Below are 20,040 nucleotides of genomic sequence, written 5' to 3'. Positions count from 1 at the left end.
ATAGCTGAGCTTTTCAAACAGTTTTAACAGTTACTTTAGTCTGACAAAAGCTGAATGACGAATCAGCGCTTCCAGTCAGAGACTGAGGCTACGTCCACACGTACACGGGTATTTTTGAAAACTGAGAATTTCCGTTTTCGTTTTAAAAATAATCCCGTCCACACATAAAGGCAGAAATGAAGGAAAACGCTGCTATGAACATGCCAAAGCAGCAGGTGGCGCTAGATTCCTAACCGTGCAGAAATGTTGGCCAATCAGAAGTCTAGAAGCCTCGGTGGGAAAAAGTAAACAAAGCTGGGGCATAGAAGCAGAACAGAGTCGTATGTGTGGAGGGACAGTAACTGTGTGTATATGTAAGCATTTAAACACTGCAGAGAGTAGAAGTAACAGTATTGTAGAAATTCATTTCACCGAAACAATAACGTGGCGCACAGTGTGACGCATGCACCAGTTTATTGTATTTCCAGACTTGCTTTCGGCACAATTTACAGTGCACGCTACTCTGTTTTTTGTCAGACTTGAAATAGCCGAAATACCTTCACACTACGGAGCTTCTATGGCTCTTCCGTTCGACAATCTCTCCGGCGTTGGAACCATCATCTGTTTTCTCTTCGGTCACGCTCGGTTGATTTTTCTAGTCGGCACACTCATTTCCTCCATTACCCGCTGGCTGCTTCCCAAACAAACACGTGCAGCTTGGCACTTGTGCTGTACGTAACAAGTCACGCGACGTGACGCTGCGGCTGTGATTGGTTCGGCTCTGCGCTACTTAATTTGGATTGGCTGACCTTTTTTTTTTTTTTTTTTTTTGAGGACAAGAGCGGCGAGGTCTATCGCGATAGCTTAATTTCTCTATCGAGTAAAAGTTATATCGCGATACATATCGTTATCGTTCTATCGCCCAGCTCTAGTAAGAAGGCTGTAAAACTGATCCAGGGTCAGGTGCGATGAAGGGTTCTCATAAACACATCTGTTCTTGCTTCCTGGTGATGCTCTGCCTGTCCGCAGCTTTCACACGTCCCAGTGACAGACAGCTCAGTACTAACCCGTGTTTGATACCCAAGTCTGCTTTATGGACCTCAGTGCTAAATGGCATCATGCAGCCAGGGCTATGTAAGACAGGCCTTTAAGGTGGAATTAATTAAGCCGTTATTTAAAAAGCCATCAATTATAGACCTCAAAAATTCTTGTGAGTAGTTGTAAAACAGCTGATCATCTGCAGAGGAGCTGCTTATTTGTCAGACTGGGTAGGAAGATAGTAAAGCAGTGAGCTGACTGCAGATCTGCAGAGCTGTAGATCTGAGACGTAATCTGAGGGTTTGGCTACTCTCTTCACTTTTTGCTGAATACTGTATGTACAGGAGTATTAGATGATGATTAGATGATTACTAGGGCTGCAACGATGCACAAAATTCACGGTTCGATATTTTTTCGATACAAAAAAAATGTTCATGCCTTTTTAATTTGTCATTTATTAAAATTATAAATATATATTTTAACTCAAAAGTACAGCTTTTAAATTTAATGTTGCTGAAACAACAAAGTAATAAAATAATAAGTCTATCTGATGGAGAAATCCCTCATCTTTGGAAAAGAGAGTTTATTACAGAGAAATGTCTCTTTCCAAAATAAAAGCTCTACTATACGCTTCTTCTGGGCTATATTCTCAGCAGCACATTAAACATATCAGGTCCCATAAGGAGAATCCTGTGCTAACGGCTGTCTAAATGACTCGGGTAAAGTTTGTAGCATGCTGCTTGTTGTTTTTGTCTGCTTCCACTTGTCTTTGCACGAGGATGATGTCGGAGTAAATGTGCAGTCATATTCGTTGTGTTCCCACTAGTGCTGTCAGCGTTAATCTCGTTGAAATGACGTTAACGCCACAACACGGCAAATCTCCGTTAACGAGCTACCGCGGATCGCCCCGTGCATGGGGCTAGACGGCCAACACGTTAACGAGCTAACTGCGCTAACACACTAGCTCCCACCCATGTAATTGAGCATTGCGTGGCACATCCAACATACTGTTTTACTTTAGTCCATGACTCGCTTACCTTCAGGGTCATACGTCACATGAAAACCAAAATAATTCCAAACGCCAGATCTGAATGAGGGTGGGGGAGGTTCAATTTGCCATGTTGCAAGGAGAGCCTAACTTCTGTCTCGCTAGCTTGCCCTGCGCTCAGTGAATCTGCGTTCGACTACTCCGCCTAGGCTGCACTGTCGAACGCAGATTCACTGAGCGCTCAACACAGACAGCATCGTCAGAAGGAAAGTTGATAAAATAAATTAAAACTGTTGTATTGTTCGATACATATGCGTACCGAACCCAAAGCACTGTATCGTTGCACCCCTAATGATTACTTGTGCAGTGATGAGTAGGTGCAGAAGATGGAAGCGAGTATTTTACAGAGTGAGAAGAAGCAGGTTTTATCTCCAGCCTGTTTGTGTTATTTCCAGTTTCTAGCGTTTTATTTGTGGAGAACGAATCACCAACATTCACAACAGCTACCGATGTGTGTGCTCTCTCTTTAGTCTGTCTCTCTTTGCCTCTCTCTTCCTGGCAGCTATGTGTGGGAGCATTTAGAGATGGGCTACGTTCAGGGCATGTGTGACCTCCTCGCTCCGCTCATGGTCATCCTGGATGATGGTGAGAGAAATGAACTGAATTACTGTGAGCTCACAGATCAAAGCCCTGCCTAACAATGAGAAGCTAAAAAGCATTTGTCCGTTTAGCCAGTAAACACATGTGCAGCAGCAGCAGAACGCTTGCTTTCCTTTCTGCGACAGTATTTATTCCAGAACAAATATTCAATAAATGATCATTAACTGTGTGTGTGTCAGAGTGCCTGGCGTACAGCTGTTTCACTCAGCTGATGAAGAGGATGAGTCAGAACTTCCCTAATGGTGGAGCCATGGACTCGCACTTTGCCAACATGAGGTCACTGATCCAGGTGATGGATGATATTCATAGAGTGAGTATCAGAGAGCGAGAGACGCTCCAGCTAACAGCTGCTGCTGTTCTGTGTGATGGCAGATCCTGGACTCGGAGCTGTTCGAGCTGATGCAGCAGAACGGCGATTACACTCACTTCTACTTCTGTTACCGGTGGTTCCTGTTGGACTTCAAGAGAGGTGAACACGCCATCCTCCTCTCACGTGACGTTTCTGTTTTCCGAGCGCAGACAAAGTGTGCATGTTGAGAAGCGCTCTTTAGAAATGCAGATTACGGGAATGTGCTGTGTGCAGAGCTGCTGTACGACGACGTGTTTGCGGTGTGGGAGGTGATCTGGGTGGCTCCCAGGATTTCCTCGCAGCACTTTGTCCTCTTCCTGGCCTTGGCGCTGGTCACAGTTTACCGTGAGATCATCGTGGACAACAACATGGACTTCACCGACATCATTAAATTCTTTAATGGTAGGACGCACATTCATACCAGTGCTCTGAGGTCTGAACAGTGAGTAGAAAGCTTCAGTGTCAGTGGGTCCGCATGTAGAATCTGCAGCGTGGCCGTTAGCGCTGCCATGTTCTCCCTGTACCTGTGTGGGTTTCTTAGATAATCTGGCTTCCTCACAAACACACACATAGTTCAAACTCATTTCAGGGCTCATCAGTTAGCTGCTGAAATCTACAAACTGTGCTGTATTTCCATATTGGTAGCGGTCTCTCTAACAGCCTGTCTGATCCACAGAAATGGCTGAGCGGCACGATGTCCAGCATATCCTGAAGGTAGCACGTGAGCTGGTGCACAAAGTCCAGTCTCTGATGGACAACAAGTAACTGTGATGAAGAAGGCAGAAAGAGGAATGGGAGGATGCGGAGGGAGAGTGTCTGACCCTGCTGGAAACTAGAGCACTTCCTGCCTCCACTTACCCAGGCCACAGCCGGGTGGTCGAGGCGTCCCTTTTCTCCAGGTGAAGGCCCCGGGAATGGGGTGGCTGTTGGAGCTCGGCCCGATCTGTTTACATTGCCCTTCACGTGGAATGCCCATGGTACCTGTTCGGACATGTGGATTTGTCTGCATGCTTGTGAGTTTGATCACACTGTGAACGCATTCTTGAGTTTCCCCAGTCCGACAGAGTTTGCGTGCGTGCGTGCATGAAACACACACACACACACACACACACACACACACACTGTCACAACTCGGTTTTCTAAAGTCGCACTCTTTTCCTCGACTCTGAGACAGAACATGTTGGATGGCTGTCAGGAAAGTTGAGGCTCTCAGTGTTTGTGTTTGTCCATGCAGTGCCATCTGTGGCCACTAGAGTGCAGGATGTACACACAGCAGAAGACTTAGCCACGAAGACGTTTTCATTAGTGACCAAATGGACTGTGCCAACGACCTTTTCATGAGTGTTTTCTACAAGCATTTGTGTTTTTACCCCCTCTTTTCTTTTTGTCCACAAAGTCATTATGACACAAATGTTGCCTTTTTCAGTAACAGCCCAAGGTACTTACTTGCACTTTGTTGTGAGCGGGTCCTTCGCGGTCCCTGTGAAGGCCACGCCACAGTCTGTGGGGGCCGGAGGAGCCTGCGAGAGGCCAGACCATTTAGGAACTCAGGATGAATTGCAGCCAGCTTTTCTGAACATGTCGGTCAGTGTTTGAAGCATGTTTACTCCCAGAGCACAACAGGAAACGCAAGCACACGAGCCTTCCTCCTTATCCTCGCAATTTTAAAAGGGCCACAGCTACGTTTGAGAGCTGCACCTCAACTTATCTCGATCAGTTTCACCTTGAGTTTAAATAGTTTTTAGCTCTTTTTGTGGCTGCTCATCAATTTCAGAGAGCCAAAGGTTTCCGGCACAACGTCACCTACATCCAAGGTGAGCAGGAGAAAGGTGGTGAAGAATCCAGCGACACTTGAAACACTAGGAAACGACTTTACGTGTCGGGGTCATTACAAAATACCAAACATGCTATTTCTGGCTTCGCTGAGCCTACAAAGACTGAGTTTTCAAAAGCAGACTAAGAAGACAAACTGATCTAATTAGGATTAGTTGAATTACAATTTAAAAACTGATTTATCTAGCAGTGTTTGGATATTTTTATGAAAAGAATGAAAATCACTTCCTTGAAGGAAACCTCAAACAGCTGGCTGTAGTTTAGCAGACGTCACAATAAGATCATAGACTCGAGTTAGTGTTGTAGTGCTGTTTGTTCATAACTTACAGCTTTTTCCAGCTGTTTAAAAACAGTATTTAACAGTTAGTCACAAACATGTACCTTTCTTGGTTCCCCGTCCCCGAGACTTAAAAGGAAGTTCTTGTCTGATTGTTGGGATCTCTCGCTAATCTCAAAGGGTCTTTGCCTTGCTATTAAATCACACTGAGACAACAAGTAGTTGAGCTAATTTTGTGATATACTTCCTGGAGTATAATTATTTCAGATAATCTTTGATTAACATTTAAATTTGTATGATCCTTAACTATCACACAACAGAGCTGAACTATAGTGTGAAAGCTCCAATAACCAGCTACAAGTAAATCCATTTAACTTCATAGAAAACGTCCGTTTCAGATCGATCTGTGTTGAAATGTTGACATTTGGTGAAGCTGCAGGAAATAGAAGCACACATTATTAGGCATTCCCTGGGAAAAAACAAACCAGATGGAGTATATGGGATAGAACGCGAGACACGAGGATGCAGGATGTGGTCAGTGCTTGTTTGACTTTTCGCAGCAAAGAATATTCTCGGGAAACATAGACCATCCTTTCAGTAATTTCCTTTGAAACATGCACGCTGACCTGAAGGCACCACGAAGACTGTTCAACTGTCCAGAGAAGTGGTTGCAATTGTCCCTGTGAAGCCGAAGTCCAGCCTCTGAGACTCGGACTGGGTTTGTCTTTACAGTCCCAGGTTTAGAGAAAAAACAACAGAAATCTGAAAGAAGCTGCTTTTAATGTCATCACTAGTGTTCAGTGGATCAGTATTACAGTGTGTTGGTGTTGGCTTCAGAGTAACAGCACATTCACGTTTGTATCTGAAGGGAGTCGGATGCTTTTTTGACACCCTCCCTGCTCTCCCTTCTTCTCAGTGTGACCCTTTATCGCTCCTTAAACCGTCCATCGCGACCGCGTACGATCGGTCGTCCGACACGGACCTGCACCTGTGATTCAAGTGCCAAGAGTCTTCCCCGATCCTAACGTGTACTGTAGTCATCCTGCTCTCCGATTGCTAGTTTGATCCCAGGAACAGGCCGTGGCATTGGATGGACCTCGCTACGGCCCCTCCTCCCCGCCGCCGCGGAGGCTCGGAGGAGGAATCGGGTCCGTGCTTTTTCTTCCGATCAGGACGTTGTGTACCAAAGCCTTGAAACAGCCCCCTCTGTGGCATGACGACAACGTGCAATTTCATACTGCATCTTGAAGACTGACTGTTTACTATTTGTGTAAAATATTTTTGGAAATGGTGTTCTTGAATTCTTTCACTACTGTGCAATTTCTGTCATTTGAGAAACCCATCAAAGTCTATACTGCTGTACATATGAACCAAAAGCCCAATATTTCTATGAAGACAGACACAACATATATACAAATACACATATAACTTATTTTGAGATCTATTTTTATGTTGGTTTTAGCAGCACTAGCCAGAGGTGTGTACTGTGCAGAAATGCAGAATGTGTGCAGACCATGTTACAGATTGACTGTTAAGTGTTCTCTCTTAATGTTGTGCACTGACTTTGAGATTTCAAATTTCTATTTATGTAGGGAGCCAACGATTGCATTGCTGAATATGTATTGGTAAGGGTGTATCATTTGCCTTGAATGTAATGTATTATTAAATAAGAAGTTGTTCATGACCCGCCTGCTCTCCTTCCTTTATGCTTTTCTTGCTAACGTGTGGACACTTTTAATAACGTCTACACTGCCTTAAGGTTAAAAACACCTTTTGCTCTGCAAAAAATACACCGTGACCGCCTCACCACGAGGGGGCAGCATTTTATTCTCGTTTCCCATCCTTGAAAAGAAATAAAGTGGGCTGCCATCCAGCAGTTAAGTTTTCTAGTAGCTTTAATAGTTCAGAGAGTCAAACACAATAAATGTATTTTGTCAGGAACACAAAACATTAGCTGTTGGTAAGATTACACGATGAAGCTGATATATTTAACTGGATTGCAAACAAAGGCTCTGTGTGTAAAAGTTACTCACTAGCTGTCAGGAGATTGCAGTCAACCTGTTTTCTCACCCCTCCAAACTCGAGCGCATAATCCTAGCTACGGTGGCCACTGTAGGACAAAACAATTCTGGCTGCTGTTCATCTGTAACGGACGCAGGTTGAGCTCCTGTTGAGCTCAACTATCAAGATCATTATGGCTGTATCCCAATTCAGGGTCTGCAGCCTTAAAGGCCGCATTTTAAGGCCGATTGACACGACGAAGGCTGTCCCAATTTGAAGGCTGCTCAAAATGCGGTCTTCAAATGTGTCCTTCATTTCCCTGAATTTTAAGGATGTGGCGGTGTAGACTTCGTGACCCAACATATCCCAGAATGCATAGCGCGGCGGTGGGTGTGGATAATTTTGCCGAAAAAAACGGTGGAAGCGGAGCGGCCGAAGAGTAAACTTTTAAAAGTAAGTACTGAATATTATTATCGGAATTTAATCAGATTCATCAGAGGGAAAACATGATTTTAAGAATCAAAGAGTTTTATTGCCAAATGTTGAGCAGGTTTACAACATTAGGAAAATGCTGCGGTACTTAGTGCAAACATGCTGTCAGACTGTAAATAAACATAAAAATAAGAATTAGATATATACATATATACATGAGTGCAGGTGGTGATCAGTGCAAACATGGAATGATGCAGTGAACACAGCGTAGGGTCATGTGTTAGTGGTGGGAACAGTCATACAGTTATTGTTCATGAGTCCAACAGCAGAGGGGAAGAAACTGTTCTTATGGCGAGAGGTTCTGGTGTGAATGGACCGGAGCCTCCTGCCTGAGGGGAGCAGGTCAAACAGACTGTGTCCAGGGTGAGAAGGGTCAGCTGAGATCCGGGCTGCACGCCCCAGTGTCCTGGAGGTGTACAGGTCCTGCAGAGATGGGAGTCTGCAGCCAATCACCTTCTCAGCAGCAGTGGCAGTCCTAGCCTGTTTGGCGCCCTGAGCGAACACACCTTCTTAATATTAAAATCTGTAACATGATGTATTGTTTGGAGTTTAGTCTGTTACTGTTGCTATTTTTACCATTTCTTCTTGGAGCAACTGTAACGCACATAATTTCCTTAGAGATTAATAAAGTTTTCTGATTCTGATAGTTTCAGGATGAGCTGCCATTATCCAATCACACATCTGCTTACCTGCATCTTTTGCTCGTTTCTGCTTGTTTTTTCTCTTTTTTTCTAAACTGAGCACCTGATGGCTTTGAACTTTTCTTGTCCATCTTCCACTGGTTTGAATTTTGCACTCCAGTATGAACAATCATCCCCCAACCCGAGGATCACCACAACATGATCTAACACACCTACACCTTAGTTCAAGATTCACTTTGTCTAAGGTGTATTTCTGGGATTTCACACAACCCAGGATTCAAATCATGAATCCATAATGGGCTTGGATTTACAACATTATGAATGAAATGTGCTCGATCTGGAAGCAGCTGGCCCCTTCGACGGGTTGTGTGTGAGACTTTAAATCATCAAATTATAAATTTTAAATTGTTATTGATCCTTTACCCCTGGTCCTAAAGTGTATATTTATTTTCTTACTCTTCTTATATTTGTTTTTTGTTTACTTGCACTGCTGCAGCTGGAGCCTCGTCGTCTCGTCTCTCTATATGCTGGGCTGTAAGTAGCGGAGATGACAATAAAGTTTACTTTGACTTCAGCAGCGCGCAGGCGCACCGAGGGCTCTCGCGCTCACTTTTCACGTACAGAATTTCGAAAAAACATCGGTGCAAATTATAAGTCTGTATCATGATGTCTGGTGTTTTTGTGTTTGTTGGTTTGTTTTTATTTTGTTTTATTTTGCGAGCTGGTTATTAGACGCTGCTCCAGCCAGCCAGAGAATCCCCCGCCCCCGCCTCCCTGAGCAGCAGGCGCACCTCGCAAACGGAGGGCGCCCTTACTCCCAGCAAATGGGCGATAGGAAAACCGATCGGTGCCTGTGACATTCCCGATATGCGCTGGCTGACGTCGGGGCAGCACGAGTACGAGCAATTTTTATTTTTTATTTTTTTTGCCGATGCCCGTGAATCCGCCCCGGGCAACCGCCCGTGTCAGAAACTGCTACTGCTCAGCAGAGCGCAGTGGCGTGTCTAGAAAATTTTTGTTGGGTGGGCCAGGTAGGGGCACAGATTTGGAGAAGGGTGGCAGATGTAATTGGCAGATAATGTTTAAAAAAAAAATTCTACCAACCCTTAACCATAATTCAATAATCCTATAAACCTAATAACCGAATGAGCTTTTAACTCTTATTAGAATGAGATTTTAACCACTACGGTGCAAAGTTTTTAGATACTGCGTTGATAAAGTACAAGAGATACAATCAGTGCTTTGTCAGTGTTTAGTCAGCAGTCAAGGACAACAATATTTGCATAGCATTTTTACTGACATATAGTGCACATATGTTTTGGGCAAAAACATTTTTGAATATTAAAATACGAACATTTGTAACAAACAATTGACAAATTAGCCAATGCAAAACTTTATCTGCCTGTTAAAAAAAGAAGATAATCTTCTCACAAACTGGTGTTTGATTTTGAAACAGGAAAAAAGTGGAGAAACAACTGAAAAGACGAACATTTGAATAAAACCTGAAAGCAAGTAAATACTTTCTCTGCTGCCTTATGGTAAACTTTGGTAATATTGATAAAGAACAACACTGGCTGATGATGAAATACAGTCAGCTGGCATGGTGACACTGCCAGTATTAACCTGCAGGGCTGGACTGGGACAAAAAAAATCGGGCATTTTGACTACAGACCAGCCCACCAGGTAGTAAAGCCATAAAGCCTTTGAATGAAAACAAACGCTGTTGTGACAGTCCCATATGGAAAAGAAATAGTAAAAACTTATATGACTTAACTCATGAAAGTGGCCACTTTCATGAGTAAATCATATAGGCTTACATGATTTACTCATGAAAGTGGCCACTTTCTCATTACTTTCATATATTGTTTTAGTAAGTATCCAAAACATACAAGTTTCATTATATAATTTTTCAAGGGATCTTATATCTGCTTTTACTCTTGTATGCTTTTCATACAAGTTTCACACAAGACAGATACAAACTTTATAAGATTTATATATATCTTTTCCATATGTACACTGTCTTGTTGGTATATGTATGATTTCTATACATTTTACGTCAGATAAAAACTTTGGTTGTAAGATTTAGATAATTATTTAATAAAAGTGAGATATTTTAAATGAGAATAAGAAAGAAAAGTATTTCTTTGTGCCCCCCTTTCCCTGTTAATGCCCTACATGGACCCCTGGCAACACTTTGCTAGACCCGCCCCTGCACAGTTACCAGCTGTCAGCGACATAAAAAAGGATCCTGGTGTTATTTGTCTCTCAGAAACAGTTCATAACTTCCCTTCAGCTCATTCATGTCACCTAAAAGGTAAACCTGTTTCTCCATCACCTGTTCAGCTCTGATGGTTCAGTAAGGACATCTCCTGGTTTCATCTTCATGTTTCCCTCTCACCACATAACCAAACCATCCTGACCAGCAGCTTTACAGCTGTGGCTCCAGCAAACATCAGCTGATACTAGAAATTAATATTAAATAAATTCTAACAACAGCTGATCAAGCTTAAACGTGCTGCTGTTGTTTAGCGCGACATCCGCTGGTTTCCTGTTTCTGGCACAAAGTGGGCGATAAACAAACAAGAGAGAAAAGCCGATCAGCTGATCATTGATCAGTTTCATGATTGAAGTAGAAACAGGAGAGGAGAGAATGAGAGAAGAGTCAGCTGTGCAGCGTAACGACAGAATAACTCCAGCTTTGTGCCTTTTTTTCATTATAGCTAAAGTCCGGGACAAACTGCGTCTCTTCTCAGCTCAACACCAAACGTGTAATATTTTCTCTGAATGAGGGACCATTCCATTTTTTAAGGAGCCGTTGGAAACTCTACTAACTAACCTTATGAATAAAATAAAGTTCACTATCAGTAACATCATAGCAGAGGTGTGGACTCGAGTCACATGACTTGGACTCGAGTCAGACTCGAGTCATTAATTTTATGACTTTAGACTTGACTTGAAAAAATGTTCTAAGACTTGTGACTTGACTTGGACTTTTACACCAATGACCTGGGACTTGAATTGGACTTGAACCGGTTTACTTGAAAAGACTTGATATTTTACCCCAAATACAAAATTTAACATGCATATTATATAGAGATTGAAAATGTGACGTCATTCACGGGTAGAACCGCAAAGGATTCTGGGAACTCGTGGCAAGAGGTACTAGCGCACGCAGGCTTTCAATTGAAATCAGTCACACAGCGATAAAAAGAAACACAAAAATGTCAAGAAGCTGTTGTATTATTAACTGCAATAGCCGGTCGCATGACAGCCACGGGAAGCCGACGGGTAAAGAGATCGGTTGTTATCGGATTACGTCGTTGAAGAGAAATTGTTCGAGCCATGTTTCCGAAGTAACAAAGACGTGACGGGTGGCCTGGATTGCAGCCATTCAAAGATCAAATATAACGTCCCAGAACCCTCCAGCTCACAGGTTAGTCTGCTCCAAGCATTTACACAAAGGTCAGTCTGCTGTTGTAGTTAATGCGTCATTTTCATAACATAACTGGTGATATAGGTTACAAGCAAGTCTGGCGCTGAACAGAAATTGTCGCGCTATGCTCCTTTATTTATTGTGCATAAATAGTGAATTGTCCTGACACAATATTGTGTTTTGCTTCTGTTATTATGGTACATTGACAAAAACATATACTTTTATTCACAGGGTAAAACAGGTTTTTTGTATCACTAATTGCCCAGTGCGATTACAGCATACAGTATTATTGTCACTGCTACATTTCTGTGATGGGTACCAGAAATTATTTCCACTACTAATTAATTACCGTTGAGCTCAAAGGTCCTATTAATAAACGGTTAACGAATGTGTATTTATGACGACGATTTGTGAGACTGGTAAACTTATGATACGTACGATGGTCTTTACTTTCTACACGGTGCGTTTCAAGGTCCTGCACCCATCCGTCGGTAAACTGTACCTGGGCTTGTTGCAGTGACCTGAAGTTACTAAACTTCATGAGTGTGTGCACTCACTCCAAGAACCGTATAATTATAAATATGCATATAAATGTGCTACAATGAGATAGCTGACTTCATCTAACTAGCAAATGTTGTCCAGGCTACGTTGGTGATACAGTTTTTTTTAATGTGTATGATATTTTTGTCATGCGATTTTAAAGCCGGTCCTACAACCGCATCCAAGAATAACATGCAGCTTATCTCAGAACTGTCGGTGAAAATTATTCTTGGAGCTAGGTTTAATTGAGCTGCATTTTAAAGAGGTGCAATTTCACAATTTGTGTATATTTTCTAAGTTCACTATTTTGTCATGTGTTGAGAAAAACACAGATTTAAAAATTACATGGTCTAATATTTACATTTAGCATAACTGCAACATGCTTTTTTCTTTTTTTTTTTTTTAAAGACTCGAAAGGACTTGAAATTCAAAGTTTCAGACTTGTGACTTGACTCGGACTTTTACACCAGTGACTTGAGACTCGACTCTGACTTGCCTGACATTACTTGAGACTTGACTTGAGACTTGAGGATAAAGACTTGAGACTTACTTGAGACTTGCAAAACAATGACTTGGTCCCACCTCTGCATCATAGCACCACCCAGCTGTATAAAAACTCCGTCAAGCTGGCTAGAACGCAGTACGAGTTATTGCAACTGACAGTAAAAAGTCAGCACAACTAAAATAAACTCCACCTAAACTTGGTTCATATCTGACCCAGACAGACTGCAGGTCATAACTTCTTACCTGAAGTTCAGTTCACCTGACACTCGGACCGGCGGCTGCCTCGGGGCTCTCCTCCTGCCTCCCCTTCCCTCATACACCTGCTGGCCTCTGTGGAAGCCCCGCCATAGCCACCACCAAACAACTGAGTTATTTTTACACATCGGCCTGCATCTGGCCAATCCACCACCTCTCATTGTTCATGCCATTACAAAAAAGTCACCGGGCACATGCCCGGTATGCCCGATGGCCAGTCCAGCGATGTTAACCTGCAACCAAATCTGCAGCTCCATACAGCAATGTTACGACTTAGATTATATCTTATAACTCATAACTCTTATGTTAGCTGCCCTCAGTAGCATACTGTCTGATATATTCCACAGCTGCAATAATTCTTTAAGTGTTATTTTTTCCTTGGTATTCTAATTTCACCGAAGTTTACTAAACTCAACAAACTTAATATTACTTACCGGGACATTTATTCTGTCCTCATTTTCTTTCACCGAAAAATTGTTTCCTGCAGTGCGTCTTTCGTGCTTGGCTCTCCTACATTTGCTAAAGTGATGCACATAGCGCAGAAGCGATGCTGCATTCAGTTACACTCGGATATCTGAGCTTCACCGTGAAAACATAATCGGACATTTGATATTTGATTGAATTTTATTGTTTTGCCTTTGGGGTGGCCAGTCTGGTTGGGGGGGTGGCCTGTGCCCCCCCAGGCCACCCCGCTGGACACGCCACTGGCAGAGCGCACAACACGCTGCAGTCTCTGTTTGTCCCTGATAGTGGCTCCAGCGTACCACACGGTGATGGAGGAGGTGAGGATGGACTCGATGATTGCAGTGTAGAATTGCATCATCGTCCGTGTTGGCAGGTTGAATTTCTTCAGCTGCCTCAGGAAGTACATCCTCTGCTGGGCTTTCTTGATGACGGAGGTGATGGTGGGCTCCCACTTCAGGTCCTGGGTGATGGTGGTACCCAGGAAGCGGAACGAGTCCACAGAGGTGATGGGGGTGTCAGTCAGGATGATGGGGGGGAGTGGAGCTGTGTGCTTCCTGAAGTCCACAATAATCTCCACTGTCTTCTGGGCATTCAGCACCAGGTTGTTGTGGCTGCACCAGGACACCAGATGTCAGGAAGTCAGTGATCCACCGGCAGATGGGATCAGGCACATTCATCTGGGAAAGCTTGCCTCGGAGATGGTCTGGAAGGATGGTGTTGAAGGCAGAGCTGAAGTCCACAAACAGGATCCTGGCGTAGGTTCCTGGGGAGTCCAGATGCTGCAGGATGAAGTGTAGGGCCATGTTGATGGCGTCATCTACAGACCTGTTGGCTCTATATGCAAACTGCAGGGGGTCCAGGAGGGGGGCCGTGAGGGTCTTGAGATGGGAGAGAACCAGGCGCTCAAATGACTTCATGACCACAGATGTCAGAGCCACGGGTCTGTAGTCATTTAGTCCAGTGATCCTAGGTTTCTTGGGGACAGGGATTATGGTGGAGGACTTGAAGCAGGCAGGCACATGACATGCCTGCAGTGAGGAGTTGAAGATGCCAGAAAACACTGGGGCCAGCTCGTTTGCACAGTGTCTGAGGGTGGCAGGAGACACGCCGTCTGGGCCGGGAGCTTTTCGAGCATTCAGACTCTTAAACTGCTTCCTCACATCTGCTTCATGAATATGAAGAGTTGTGGTGGGAGGAGGTGGTGTGAAATCCTCTTTTGTGTGGGGTGAGGAGGGGGGTGTTGTAGGTGAACAGTTTGAAGGTGGTGATGGCTCTATGGAGGGGGGAGAGGTGGGGGAATGAGTGTCCAAAGTGTCTCTATTGTTGGGGTCGTTGGAGGTGTGAAGGCTGCCTGATGGCTCGTCTAAACGGCAGTAGAAGTCGTTAAGGGTGTTGGCTAAGAGCAAGTCATCAGTGGAGTGGGGGGTTTTAGGCTTGTAGTTGGTGATATTCCTAAAAACCTTTCCACACAGAGGCCGAGTCATTCTCTGAGATGTGCTGCTGCATCTTCTCAGAGTGCTGATGTTTAGCAATGTCCACTTCTTTAGAGAACCTGTACTTGGCCTCTCTGTCCCTGTCTCCGCCTTTCTCTTTTCCAGCCACAGCTTTTTGAGTTTAGGAGTAAGCCACCTGTTGTTTAGTGTCAGAGCTGCTGGCAATAACTGCGATAACATCAGGAAAAAATGAGGATGTTTATACACACGTGTTAGAGAAGACGGTGAGAAAGAAATGAAAGTATTGGTCACATGTGGTTTGACTCTTTCAAAGTAAAATTACTTTACAAGGTTCACTACGTATGTCGCCAATCTCTGGCCACATACATAAAACACGTTTGGGTGGACGCGACCCATTTTGGCACCAGCAGCTTCCACATTTTTTTCTATCAAACCCCCCAATATTTCTGTACCTTCAACAGCTTTTATTTAGGAGAAAGGGTTATCTGTCGGTGATCCCAACACTGAGTCAAATACTTTAAAAGCACTCTTTGACACACTTGTACTTTTTTTTAAACAAGCAATGATATTTTAATTTGAAAGCTTTACTCATTTCAGATACAACATCTGCTCCAGCTCAAATGATGTGGTAATAAAGGCGCGGTGTGCAACAGTAACAAGTATTTTACAAAAAAAGCTCAAGTATTACTCGTATGTTACCCAGTAAGGCCATGAACGTGATGTGCTGCACTGCACATCCAGAACTTACCGTTTAGTTTTTTTTAAATTAAAGATGGTCAAATGCTTTGATTGCATCTCTTTTTCTTGCATTTCTACATAATGTATACTTTATTAACCCCCACAGGGAAATTCCTCTCTGCATTTAACCCATTCCCTCAGTGAAGCAGTGGGCAGCCACCAACCCAGCACCCAGGGGGCAGTGTGTTGGGACAGTAACTTGCTCAGGGGGTACTGTTCAGTGGATTTGAACCCCCGACCATCCAATCATGGGGCACCACTCTACCTACTGAGCTATCCCTGCCCTTTATTCATTTTTTAAAATAATGGTGCACCGCTGCAACTATGACGAGACCCAAACGTGCCTTAAAGCCTCTAACAAAAAACCAAGTTTGCTCCACTCTTATTTTTCTTGGATCAAAATATTAGGGGCAAGTTAATATTTTTCAGTACAACTCTTGTAAAAGTACTACTTTTGTTGTCATTAAACTGATTTAATTACAGCAGCACATGGTGCACAGGTGGGCCTAACAGAGTAGTCAAATCTCCTCAGATTATTTCACACAATCAGGTCAGAAAACAATAATATGGTTATGCTTATTTTAGTTATGAGCGCTTGTTTGAAGAAAAATAAAAAGGGAAGAGGATCGAAGCTCAGAGCTGAAGTAGAGCGGGTCGCCTAGCGAGCAGAAGGCCAGCTGATCGAGCTGCGTTTCCCCGATGCATCCATGCAGGTGTGGGTGGATGAGGCTCCGAGTGTTCAGAGTATAAAAGCAGCATGAAAGTACCAGACTGATGTTCATAGCAGCACTGAGCTTGTTTGGTTGTTTCATTAAACTGTGATGATCACGGGGTATTTGTAAGCACATCTTCCCGTATTCGGATCATTATACACAAGAAACAGACAAGGTTTGTTTAAAAAAAAGCATCTTTTATCACGGTTGATACGTCAAACTGATCAGTACCCATGACATTGCACAATACAACGGCATGAAAAACAATAAAAAAAGGAAATCATCATCAAAATAGGTATTGCATCTTCCAAAAGCTAATTTTCCCATTCATAAATACTTTTCCTCTAAAAGGCCAGAAATGATTTCTACAAGCTGATGAGCATGACGCGACGTGAGACGACGACCAGCAGACATTCAGTGGCGCTGACATCCATGTTTTTGTACAGTACAATGCTGAAGGCCGAGACTTCTGATGACAAGGAGTGGTCGCAGCCCACCTGTGTGTGTGTGTGTGTATATTTATATATTGGGGGGGCGTGTCCCAGCTGTGGTCATGTGACACTTGAGATGTGCCAAAGCTGAACAGGGCTGTGACATGACTGAGACGATATCGGCGATGCGCTGTTCCTTTGCAGCGAGTCCTGTACCAGAACAAGAGCACACACGTTACTGGTGGGCAAAGCTCACGTTAGCAGGTTTGCTGGAATTATATCGAGAACCAGGCCCGCCTGAGCCTGGTTCTGCCGGAGGGTTCTTCCTGTTAAAAGGCAGTTTTTCCTTCCCACTGTCACTTGCTCATAGGGGGTCAGCTGATTGTAGGGTCTACCTTACAATATAAAACAACTGTTGTTGTGATTTCATGCTGTTTCCAAACATATGTGCTTCATAAGCTTGACACTGTATCTAAACATCAGTGTGGAGCGTCCCATCTCTAACTGGTTTGTGTGGTTTCCATGAGCTCACACAGGGAACAGGTTCAAGTGAAAAAACAAGATAATATCACAACATCAGTCAAATTAAACGATAACTTTAGTCTGTGTAGTGCATTGAGGCGGTGAGACTCTGTAAGCAAACCAAAAACAAGACTTTCAGTTGTTTCTATTCTTATTGATAATTATTGGATTGCTGCAACACTAATTAAAGCAGATTTCTGCAGTATATCTTATGACGTGGTTACAGCAAATATTGGCCTCTGTGTTAATATCTGTAATCATTTTAAGTAGATATAGGAGCTCTTGCTTTATTTCACCGATGTCTGTAAGCAGCAGTCCTGATGGACTCATTTTTAAACACGTAGCTAAACAGGAAGTGTATTTGTGAAATAAACTTGCTTCTGTACCTGTGTGTTTTGGTGCCCACGCTGCCTCTGCTCCTAACTGGGATTAGGTCTCTCTGCAGCCTTCTGGATCTGTACGGATGAACAGAAAGCAGGTTAGGTTTCACCGTCAGCTCCTCTGTGATGAAGCGCTTGAGGGGGAAATGCAGAAGTTTGCATCTACACCCCCGAGAAGATGCTGACAGAAAGCCAGATCGCAGCGATCGACAGACAGAGACTGATTGCGTTTGGAAAAAAAGACAACTGAAAGCTTCTGTAACAGAAAACAGATGAATGCAACTGCCAGGAGGGGGCAGAGGTGCTCTTCAGCCAACGTGAGGCTCTGAAACCAAGAGACGACACAGTAAAGAAAGACTACCGAAAAACGAGGAGGAAAAAAAGGGGGGGAGAAAAAAAAAAGGAGGGGATTCATGAAGCAGGAACCGAAAATCAGGCTGTTAGATGGCTAGAAACTCAAGAGGAGATGACTAACTGTGAGCAAATGGAAACCTGTCACATGACTGTCCACTGAGCTGCATATGGTTCGACTCGTATGAGAACAAAATGAGGAAAAGCTCAACAACAGGCAGGATGGTTACTGTACCTGTGGCTGTTCTTTTAGGAAATCTGGGAGCTGAAATTCACCTTTATAGACCTGGAAAAACAAAGGGCCACATTTAGAGCTTCACAGTCAGCGCTGCACAGTTCAGCATCCGGGTTTCCATGGTGACATGTTAAAAATGTAAAATAGCATTATCCCTGCCTAAGTTCAAACTCAGCCGACAGAAAGAGATGGGGGAGGGAGACTGGGGGAGTTTCTGAAAACCAGCCACAGCAGGAGGCTGCCATGAAAACATCAGATCAAACTGGAGGCAGGGGGGTGGCCTGTAGGGCATACCTCTGCTGTGCATGTGGGATTCTCAGAATAGACACTGGGTGTTCCAGTAGTCCCATAAAAAACACACAAATCACATTTCTCACAAACGAGCGCTTTAAGCTTCTCCCTCAAAGCTGGAGATAAAGGAAGGATGCTGGAGCTGACGAGAGGAAACAGGAGGAAGCAAAGAGACAGAAAATGATACAAAGATTCACTAAAATGCTTCAATCCAGTTCGGCTTTCATCGTAGAGCTACATGCGGCATTTGGATTGTACGCAAACAACAATCCTGTTATTGCTATAATATTTTGTCCCTCCTCTATGGTTTACATCTCCAGTGCCCAACAACAATAAGACTCATCGGTTGACAAAGTCCGACCTCTTCCGGTCCCAATGTCTTTAAGCAGAGCTGTGCCCATCTCTGACTCCAGCTCTAGTAAAGTCAGCTTTCCATGAGCCGCTGTGTGTTGACGTGGTAGCATGGATCCATCCTGCTCTGCATCAACGTAGTGCAGCTGGCGGTGTAGCGGCGAGGCGGATATGTTTTTGGCACACCAGTTGTTGGTGACCACGTCAATCATGTATCGATCTTCTGATATCTAATGTGTCATATGACAAAGCTCGAATGGCATCCAGAGTCCCCGGATCTGTGTCTAACAGAGCAGATTTAGTCTGTGACACACACACAGACATTTACATAACATACAGCAGGAGTTCAAGCATCGCCTCCATCTGTCTCATTATCATGCCATCTTAAAGTGGTACCTATCCATTCGTATAGATGTTGGTGGAATAGTTTCAGAGTTACAGGAAGTAATCTCAGCCAACAGTGCTTTGCTGCAGTATTTGACTGTTTTTGCACTTCTATCCTCACGGCAACATCAAAAGGCAGCAAAGCCAAATCTGAGGCTTTATGTAGGAAAATGGGAGCTTCCCCATTGCCAATGAAAAAAAAGTGATTCAGTATCAATGAAAAGTATTTGATTGAGTCTGTGCTCGAGTTTAAAAGTCCTGTGCTCAACATTCTGGAATTCACTGATTCAAACGTTCCCCCAAAACACAAACTCCCTCCTTAATCCCCCTGCGTGCCTTCATGCTTGCTTGCGTGTTAGTCTGAAATTGAGGCAGGGCCAAAGGGGGAGTGTAATCCGACATTACTTCCCAAGGCAGAGACAGAGAGGCGAGTGCATGTTTCTGATTTCCTCCCGGGTGCCATTTTGCAGCTCTGTCGGCGCTCAGAGGCTCCAGGCCAGACTGCTCCGAGCCAGTCCGAGCCTTCTGCTCAGACGGAGACAGAGCACGTGCAGGGGAGGTGGAGCATGTTCTACATCAGGACACACCAGAATGCACACGCAGTAAATCCAAAGGATGTATAATTAAGATGTGTACAGATATAACGTCTAGATCAATCTGTCCTTCGGTGAGGAGATGGAACAAAGACCAGGCGACATGCCTGCACGATGGGGTCGATGTAGGAAGAAGCCAGCT

The 20,040-nt window shown here is 43.9% G+C and overlaps 2 protein-coding genes across 6 annotated transcripts in view; one reads left to right on the top strand and one right to left on the bottom strand.

Moving 5' to 3' along the window:
- sgsm2 (small G protein signaling modulator 2) overlaps positions 1-4,027 on the top strand; it is a 102,841-nt gene extending 98,814 nt beyond the window's left edge. For all 4 annotated transcript variants that reach the window (XM_026193763.2, XM_026193761.2, XM_026193762.2 and 1 more), the window contains 5 exons: positions 2,568-2,650; positions 2,845-2,954; positions 3,038-3,134; positions 3,249-3,416; positions 3,691-4,027. In XM_026193763.2, the coding sequence (XP_026049548.1) occupies positions 2,568-2,650; positions 2,845-2,954; positions 3,038-3,134; positions 3,249-3,416; positions 3,691-3,779 (547 nt within the window). In that variant the 3' untranslated portion in view covers positions 3,780-4,027. The remainder of the gene's footprint in view (positions 1-2,567; positions 2,651-2,844; positions 2,955-3,037; positions 3,135-3,248; positions 3,417-3,690) is intronic.
- Positions 4,028-16,536: 12,509 nt separating this feature from the next.
- tpst1 (tyrosylprotein sulfotransferase 1) overlaps positions 16,537-20,040 on the bottom strand; it is a 50,041-nt gene continuing 46,537 nt past the window's right edge. The window contains exons 4-6 of one of the 2 annotated variants that reach the window (XM_026191645.2): positions 18,280-18,330; positions 17,700-17,768; positions 16,537-17,001 (exon numbers count right to left, since the gene is read on the bottom strand). In XM_026191645.2, coding sequence (XP_026047430.1) covers positions 17,733-17,768; positions 18,280-18,330 — 87 coding nt within the window. In that variant the 3' untranslated portion in view covers positions 16,537-17,001; positions 17,700-17,732. The remainder of the gene's footprint in view (positions 17,002-17,699; positions 17,769-18,279; positions 18,331-20,040) is intronic. The other variant, XM_026191646.2, reaches the window with a different exon arrangement.

This window comes from Astatotilapia calliptera, chromosome 14 (assembly GCF_964374335.1).
Source record: "Astatotilapia calliptera chromosome 14, fAstCal68.1, whole genome shotgun sequence".
NCBI classification, from domain to species: Eukaryota; Metazoa; Chordata; class Actinopteri; order Cichliformes; family Cichlidae; genus Astatotilapia; species Astatotilapia calliptera.
Note: the sequence above shows the minus strand (reverse complement) of the source record. Positions and strands in the feature narration are given on the sequence as shown.